Source organism: Idiotropiscis lumnitzeri, chromosome 1 (genome assembly GCF_059441095.1).
Source record: "Idiotropiscis lumnitzeri isolate Australia: NSW breed Sydney's pygmy pipehorse chromosome 1, RoL_Ilum_1.0, whole genome shotgun sequence".
NCBI classification, from domain to species: Eukaryota; Metazoa; Chordata; class Actinopteri; order Syngnathiformes; family Syngnathidae; genus Idiotropiscis; species Idiotropiscis lumnitzeri.
The window spans coordinates 37,366,867-37,376,236 of record NC_142391.1 but is presented as its reverse complement, the minus strand read 5'-3'; the positions used below and the strand labels follow the sequence as shown (position 1 = coordinate 37,376,236).

The window sequence follows — 9,370 nt, the reverse complement described above, 5'->3', positions numbered from 1 at the left end:
TTTTTCACAATAAGTGATCTTTGTCTTTATTTGAATTAATTGCATTGCAGTTATTATTTATTTCAATGATCCGAAATTGACTCATCATTGAAATCCTTTTTACGCTACATTCACTTCATTCTTTAAAGATTTCACGTAGCCTTTTTTTTTCTTCTTTTTTTTTTGCAGCATACTGACAACCACGCGGCAATGAACGCATTACCCCGCTAGATGGCAGTCTAATAGGGAAAACAATGCATACTCTGGCCATCAGTAATGCGCAACAGTGCAACAACTTTAAGATCTGTAGCTGACTGGGCAAATCATTTGAGATGACACAAAATCAGAGATAGTGCGACACTCGGACCAAAGGTGTGCTCCAGCTCCATCACAAATCTCCGTAGCTCTACCCTGTTAAGCCCCTCCAGTATTTTATTTGATATTCTAAAATATATTTATGAATTATTTTCCCAACCCCGGATGCAGTGGTCAATCCCCCCATTTAGCCGGAGAGAGAAAAAAAATCCTGGAGCCGGATGGCTCAAAATGTTGTTTTTTTAAAGCTCGATGATAGACTTACGTTTGAGCGATTGAGCCCCCCATTGTACACTCATAAGACTTAATCTGAAAAAAAATCATGCACCATTAAAAATATCCTTAATATAGTGTTTTTCACTTTGAGGGAAATAATTAGCAGACAGTGAATTTAATGTTTGAGTAATCGAACAAATAAAATAGAAAAACACAAAAAGGATCAATAAAGAACTAAAATGTGTGGATGTAAAATAAATGCAACCAAATGATTTCTTTTGTTCAATTCCATTTATTATATATCTATATATATAAGCTATAAACATCACAAAATATAAATTTTAAATCTTGCACAAAGATATAATCCGGTAAAAGAGCAATGTTAGCTTGGACAGCAATAACAACGGAAGCAGGCATAGGCTATATCTAGGTTTAGCATTGCAGATTTTTTAGGAACATTTGTATCATTTACTGTTACCGAAAATAAGTCTTCACAAAACATAGTTCAAAAGAAAAAAAAAACATGTCAATAATGATAATCATTTTACTATTTTGTTTATTTCTGCTTTCGTATTGCATATTGTCTAAAAACATACTGCACTATTAGTTTGCCTTATTCAAGTGATCTTATAATCATTAAGGTAACGTACTCTTTTTTATAACAAATGTAATATCTTAATTTTTGTTTTAAATTCTGTAATATTTATAACATACCTGAATTAAAAATAACATGCTTTTAGCAAAATAATTGAATGGTTTAAAGGGGTTGTTAAGACAACCTGTCAAGCCAGAAGAAAGATTTAAAAATTATACTTTGCTTTATTTAAAATACACGTTTTCAAATGAAGGCCACTTTCAAACAAAGCAGTTTGACCAAGCATGTTTCATTTAAAATACATAGGTGGAAAAGTAAAAATGCTGTCTTGATTGTACTTCATCTATCAAACAATTAACTAAAAGACTGATATAAAAATAGCCACACAAATACAGTTTACTAAATATAATAATGTAATATACTCTTAATACTAGTCACCTGTTGTAATTTTAATATTACATGGGTATAATGGAAATTTCACATCAATTTGTTTTGTGGGACTTATTTGTGTCTATTATGTGGCTCAAAGATGTGCATATAGAATACAATAAATGTGGTGTGCTTTGTAAGTTGTAGAGCAGAAACTGAATAATTCATACACATTCAAACACATGGAATGTTGTGTTGTGCCGAGTTTGCATGCAGTCTTTAAAGTTCTCCGAGAGCAAGAAAATCAAAGCGATAGTAAGCGTAAGTATGTGGGTGTTTGTGTGCATGGGTGTATGATAGGGCAATGTCGGTGTGCTAAAGGTCACAAACAGGGAGTGCAATTGGCCGTATGCAAATTATTCTGTCAATCATCAATTTCCCAAATTAAAATTTATGTACAATATTTACATTTTCTGACATCATTATAATTCCTATCCTGTGCTCTCCTAGATAATATCATCCAAAAGATTGGGCGTGTCCACCCAGTCTAATGTTCTTGGCTCTGATGCAGCCATGATCATGCACATAAACTGCTTCCCTGTTCTTTTATCTAATGGGTAAATGGTTGTTGGGGTGAACCTTTTGTTGCTCTCCACAAATTCACATAGCTGATTATATATTTTGGGGTACTCGTGTCGAAGGAACACTCCTCTGGTCCTGAGCTCACGTTGAATGTTGACAAAGCACACCTCTCTGGCTTTCCTTCCCTCCTCCCCCTCCTGGTCAATGGCTGGCGTCCCTGGAGGCGGAGTAAGGATGAGAGTTTCCATTTCACTCTCCTTCTTCAGTATTCTTTTTTCTGGGCTTGAAGAAGCCAAGGAAACCTTTGCATATTTTCGAACTGTTGGTGTTTGGACCCTTGGTGAGGGTCTGTGAGGCACTAGTTCACCAACAGCTACAGATACATTCAAGAGGAAACATTCATTGGGGTCATACTCATTACCTGCCTGCTGCAGTTCCTTACAGTATTCACCTAAATTGTCTTTAAAGCCATCCAGCTCTCTGAGAGACAGGTATGTGGGCGACATGACAAGGCCCTCAAGTCCAACTTGGAGAAAGTTTTCAGCCGTCTCTGGATTGGCAAAACCCAGAAAGAGAACACCTCTGCCTCTGGAGAGGTAACCAGCTTTAGCAATACGAGAGAAGGCTTTATGAATCTCAGAATTTTCTCTGCAAAACTTGATAGTGTGCCGACACACACTACTCACTCGGCCATACAGACACGTTTCTTTGTGGGACTCCCAATCATCCCTGCGACAGTTTCGTGAGCAGTAAAAGGTGTAACAGCTATGACATGATTTGAAGTACAAGCATGCATTGAACATATTTTCAGAACGTTTGCACTTCGTGTTAGCACACACCATGGTTTCATCTTCCTCCACGCTGTGGTCTGGAGAACATTCTTCTGCGCTTCTTTGCAAAGCATCACACCCACTATCAGGGTCTTTGATTGTGTCAGGACTGGATTTTGAAGATGGGAGCTGTGTGTTCAGGCATTCAAGATTTTCAATCTCAGAAGATCCCTTGACTTTTTCATCATCTACAGTAATCAGTTGTTTAAGCTGATCCAAAAAGTCCCCACTAGGCTTCCTGCTGGTTGGCGGTTTGTAATCAACCACTAAGTCAGCTAACAACTCATCAAGTTGCTCCAGACTCTGCTGAAGGGAGACATTGTTGCGTTTCCTTTCTTTGGTCATTTCTGCTTTGTTAAATGACTTCTTAACATCAATCACCGTTGGGGCAAATTTCTTTTTACTGTCCAGAGTATTCCAGTTGACAGCGTGCACACCACGCTGCTCACGGTTACCAGCACATATGTCATTGTCTGTTATGGTGATCTCAGGGGTCACAAACCAGTGGCCACTCTTGTTATTCTTCCATGGATTGCTTGGACCTCGTTCTAACGAAGTCTCAGAGAGAGACAGGGCAGCATAGCGCTTTGGCGAGCTTGAAAGGTTCAGGATAACAGGTTGAGATGAGACACTGGGAGATGCACCATGCCTTGGTTGGTTGAATAGGTTCTCATAGCTTCTTCCACGAAGCACAGATTGGTCTCTGTCATGGGTGGGATACAGAATATTGTCCCAAGACTTGGAGTGGTTTTTGGCCTCAGTCCTAAGTCTACCTGTCTCTGTGCCATAAGTAGAATACCACGGGGGTACACCAGTGTCCGTACTTACTCTCGGTGGGGTGAGATGAGAAGACTGGTTGGAATAACCAGATATACTTGAGCGATACCAGTCATCTGAAAAGGCCTGTGACATGCGGGCGCGTCTCCGTCCTTCTGTGTGGTATTGCCTGGATGGAAAGTACCGCTCCTCCTGAGAGTTAAACGGCTTGTTGTAATATAGATTGGAGCAACTTTGGTGGTATGGATTGAAACGGGGGTCATCCCCAAAGTACGAACTTGAGGGGGTTTGAGAAAAGCAGGACCCTGTCTCACTCGTAGGGTAGGGAGTACTATATACAGAGTGTGTTGGCTCTTGGTTTGAAAAATGATCTGTGTAGTATGATCTGAGAGGAAGTGTATGTACCCATCGATTCCTTGGCTCATACTGAGTCGTTATAGTACTTCCACGGCTGGCTAAACTGGACCTATCTTCTTGAAAGTATGCTCTTGAATAGGGATGAACTGGATAGCGTACTGGGTCCTCTGTATAGAAAAACTTTGTTGGGATGTTTGGGTTTGAGTAAGCTCTTTGTTCCTGATTTAGATACACTGCTGTTTGTGACGGCATTCGGTACATGTCCAGATGCTGGTAGGAGACAGGAGACATGCTTGTAGTGTAGTGATATCCTTGTCTAAAATCTCCATTGTAGCATTCACTCGGAGTCGGTGTAGGTGAGGAAATCTGTCGTGGTACATACAAACCTCGACAGCTACTAGCCTGTGAGTATCGTTGCCAAGCGAGTCGTTCAGGCCTGATATTGGGGATCTGCCTAGATGTGTGTTGAAGAACAGCAGCATCTGGTTTAATGTCCACACGGCACCGGACATGAGGCGTTGTGGCTGTTTTTTCTGATTTACCCTCATCAAAACAGTCAGAGACATAGAGGGGAGAGTGGGGTTGTAGTTTAATCGGGTGGACCTCATTCAAAAAAGCCCTATTGGAGGAATGTGCTTCTCTTTGCGTTTCAGAGGACCTCAAAGTGTCTGGTGAATCGGTGACTTGGTTGGCCTCCACAGGAGACACAGAGATGGGCACAGGGGTGAGCGTAGATTTGATTCTGAGAGCACTTCGAGATCTTTTTCTATTTACAGAATCTGACCACGTGAGGTGGCTGGTTTTATCTTGACTGGTGTGTTGTTGGATTTGCCTGTAGTTAAATAAATCTGGAGATGAGAAGCGAAGATATCCTGGTTGATCTAGACCATTCCATGTTAGATCTTTCTGTAATGTCTGCTGTTCTGGACGCTTTAAAGGATACTCCATTGTGGAAGACATAGACTGTGGGTCGTCCAGTGATTCAAGAAAATCAAAGCTGCGGCAATGTCTTTTGTTGATGATTTCTGCTTTATCAATCATCTTCAAGTCACATTGCAAAGAGGAGTGAGCAGAAATGGCGTGTTCGGTGGTTGGATATAAAGGAATGTCCTGATATAGAGTAGATGTCAGGATATCAGGTGGATGTGTCCGGGTCATCTTAATGGAACTTCGATGGCCTCCATTCAGTGTGACATTTCAACACAGCCTGAAGGAAGGAAATGATATGGTGAGTCAAATACAATTGAGATTGAATGAGATTAAATGTTCAATGCACTTTACTATGTAAATGTCATATGCTTGCAACCCCCCTTTCTAATACGTCTCCAAGATTACATCACAAACCTCAGCCTAGGCCAGTGATTCTCAAATAGTGGGGGATGCCCCCCCCGGTGTGATGCTGAGGGTGGGACCCTGGGGAACATGTTTTTTTGCATAGTTTTGGGACCGAAAAAGGCGATCTCAGACAACGCTAGTTTAAGCTTGTCAAAGCTGTTTGTGCCCCTAGTTCACGCAGAACTGGTTTAAAAATAAGTGTCGCCCTGTCACGCAGTACTGGTTTAAAAAAAAAAAAGCATCGCCCTGTCGCTCGTTGACCCGGAAGTGATTTCTTTCGCCGCTACAAGCTACGTGATGGCAAATAAACGACTCTGCAAACAAGTAGCGTTATAAACAAGGAGGCGAGCAAGGAGGCACTAAGCGCGCTAATCGCTAAAATGAATTGCTTCGATGTATGCTTGACTTTTAACAGAAGTCTGACTCGAACCGCGTTTGGGCGGAGAGCCAGCAGCTATGAACAGAAATGTTGTATTGCAACCATTACGTATCTAAACATAAAATAAGACGACGGCTACGTTAGCAATTTAGCAGGCGCTCTCAGGCTGGAACACGGAAATGTCATCACGACGAAGAGGTTCGACGTCAAACGTATTGTAAACTTAAAAAAAAACATTAAAACTGTTGCTTTTTTTTATTTATATAGAATTTTTGTTTAAAATCCCCCTGGCTCTTTTTGTCTTATCTGTATTCTGTACGTATTTATAACTGTTTGGTTTGTTCATGTTAATAAAGTTAAAAAAAACTAATACAAACTGTATTGTAAATATATATCATCTCATCAATATTTGCACAACAGTATTAAGTTCAGAGATCCTCACAATAGTCGTTCTTAAAATGATATATTTTTTGAATCAATTTAGCTTTGTTAAGGGATATTTTATTGACAATCTAACAATAATATACAAAGAACATGTACATTAGTATGAAATGTAAAAAAAAAAAAAGGTGGTGGGGGGCACGAATTGTTTTCTTCTTGGTACGATGGGGCGTGGCAGGAAATAATTGAGAACCACTGGCCTAGGCGAAATAGTTTTTGATAAAAGAATGTGGAATGCCATGTTTGTTCGCTAGCAGTATACTTGTTGGTTCATGTAAGATAACCCAAAAACTGTTTTTGCCATTATTATTTCAGTGGATGACGAATCCAAATACATGAAGAGGTGAGGTGTTGGAAGTAAATTGGTGTGCGCAAACGTTTTTAAACAGGTTCACAATTGTGAAAAATTTATGTAAATAAATAAAACCATTTTCAATATAATTCCATTTTAATTATGTTAAAGTTAAAAACTCGTTTACCAAAATAGTTCGAATTAATTATCTGACTCCATTAATGGTTAACCAAACACAACCTCCATTCTTCCAACAATGTGGATTGGAGCAATACTCCAAATAACATGTCCGTATAAGAAATTAAATTCAGTTTCAGTACAAGCAACCCCCCATCCAACTATCCCAACAGACAAAGATGTTTATCATGTAAGTTAAATTATTATACTGTATTGATATACTGAAAAAACACTAGTAGCACTGCTATAAAATTAACTGGCTTGAACGAATAATAATAGTCATCAAGGCAATACAAAAAGCAATAAATCTTCAGTTGAAGAACTGAGAATATTTAATTAGGCCTATTTCTTGGGTCCTTAAATTCTTGTTTTTTTTTTCATGTGTAACACGTACATAGTTTCTCTTATTGGCCCTCACCCATGAGCTAACCCTGAGCTGCCATCTGTTCATTGCAATGAGCGAGAACTGACCAGCCATGTCCCTGCCATGTCTCGCCAACACACCTAAATATCACATTTGCTCACCCTCAAATAATCTCAGCAGCCAAGCCTTTAACATTGCACTTTTCTTTTCATAGGCCTATTTTTTTAAGTATATGAGAAAATGCCCTTACAGTATATGCATTTGTATTAAAAAAGCTACATTTTATTTAAATCAGATGTTTTTTCCACAATAATTGTGTAGTCATCGTAATTTAATCTATTTCTCCTGCACTAATCTAAGTATGTTAAAATAGCAGACTGAATGCTCAGTTCAGTCAAGCTTTGTCACTTATACAATACAACTACACTGAATGCGCTGTGATGACTCCGCAGTCCTGACACACAATCATGGGCTAATACCACCATTAATTATAAAATAAAATAAAAATCTGCAACAGGAAAAAAGCACTACCATTGGCAAACTTCGACAAGCCCATGCAGAATCAGCCTCAAGGTTTGCACTTATTTAGGTTTTCCTCCAAAGCACTTAAAGGACTTGTATGGCAGGCAAGAGATACGAAATGCAAAGTATTTTTTTTTTATTCACGGTCAAATGCAGCTTCTCAGTAGCTGTGCAACCCCTTTCTTTCACTCTTTCTTCTTTCTCACCCCTCAAGTTTTAAAATCGCATGCCACATCCTGTCTCCATAGTTACAGCACACAGCACCATTCACCACACAAGGGTCAAAATCTCTGACAAAATGGACACTGAATCAGCAAATTGATACTTGCAACTCAATCGTGTTTTAAAAAGGGTAGGCCCTGATGTTGTACTATCTGTTTTTACGTGAAATCTTTTGTGATAATTCTCTGATTTGGTTGATAATTGGGCAACCAAATGCCAAACTTTGCAAAACGTAATGCTGCATTTGGAATGAGGTTAGCCATTTCTTAAAGCTTGCAAACACTGGCTCGGCGTTAAGTCGTCAGTTTGTAGTGTGATGTTCATTTTGATGCTGCGGCACCATGGGCCCGTTTCGTACGACGCGAATGACATCATTTGCGCAGGAAAAAGAAGACAATCATCGGGTTCAAACCGGGACAAAGTAAGCGGCTACTTGACTTTTGGCTAAGTTCTCAAAAATTAAGACTTGGCAAGTGAAGGTCAAGGCTTACTGGTTTCACATGCAGTTGATCAGGAGAGGAGACGGTGAGGCGGAGGAGTCGGAGGAGGGGGCGATGTGCGCTGCAGCCTGCCGCACCTGCCGAGAGCCTCCTTGCGTCGATCTCCTGTCTCGGATGCTTTACATCGATCAGCTTCAAGACGTTCCCTCCAGTCGTGTTAAATGTGGAACAGAGCGTGCGTGGGTGTGTTTGTACGAGATGGAGGAAGAGGAGGGGGACATAACTGAGTCTGCGTCGAGAGGCGTGGTTACGTTCCAGTGCGTGTGTGGCTAAGGCTGGGGGTGTCCTCCAAGTGATGCAGTTTCATCGTCCGCGGATGATGTGCTGAACAAATGAAGTATTGCTACATGACGCTGATCACCTAACATGAGCTACAGAATCGTTTTACCCTATGAATACACTCTATCTATAGAAGACCTAAGCCAATGTCAATGCCTATGTTGGCAGTGGTGGGCAGTATTTACAAATATTTTGTTTAAGCTCTCAAGTATTGATTTGACCTGACTACTTACTTTTCTGGTGACTTTCATATTTACTCCTTACACAGAATTTCTCTCCATATGCTGCCTCCTTCATCTTGACGGCATCCATCCACCAACGGGTTTGAGGGTTGCCGCCAGACAGGCACTGACCACCTCAACAATGGAGGGTCCAGCTCCCCCAGGACGTAGGTTAAGTTCTGCCAGAGGTAAAGAGTTGAAACTGCTACTGATAGGGGATTTAGACAGATGTTCACAGCAAACCCATCTGCCATGCTGGACCAGCATCTTCCACCACCATTGGCGCCAACATACCACCAGAAGCAGTTGTAGCTTCGCCCCACCCTTCACCTGAGTGTCAAAGACATGCAGCCACAAGTCCAATGAGACAACCACAGAGTCGAGCTGTGGCTTTGGTTGGTCTGGTCAAGTCCATATATGGATACTCTTAATGCTTGAAATGGTGTTTCAGATTGACAAACCCTGATGAGCACAGAAGTCCAATGAGAGAACACCAAGCAGGTTCTGATTGGAGGGGCTGTTGATCCCAATCATGCCCTTGCAGGTTTGACTGTCATTGCCCACGTGAGTGTTGAAATCACCCCGCAGAACAATGGAGTACAATGAGTCAGGGTGGGT

At 40.7% G+C, this 9,370-nt stretch overlaps 1 protein-coding gene across 1 annotated transcript; it reads right to left on the bottom strand.

Annotated features, from left to right (window-relative positions):
- Positions 1-779: 779 nt before the first annotated feature.
- Positions 780-8,482, bottom strand: unm_hu7912 (un-named hu7912). Its single transcript, XM_088299418.1, has 2 exons — positions 8,244-8,482; positions 780-5,227 (listed from the first exon to the last, which is right to left on the bottom strand). The coding sequence occupies exon 2, from the start codon at positions 5,176-5,178 to the stop codon at positions 1,981-1,983; it is 3,198 nt and encodes a 1,065-aa protein (XP_088155544.1). The 5' UTR covers positions 5,179-5,227; positions 8,244-8,482; the 3' UTR covers positions 780-1,980.
- Between the last annotated feature and the right edge of the window lie 888 nt (positions 8,483-9,370).

Excerpts from the sequence above, each read along its gene's own strand:
- unm_hu7912 (XM_088299418.1), bottom strand. The coding sequence starts at position 5,178 with ATGACCCGGACACATCCACCTGATATCCTGACATCTACTCTATATCAG.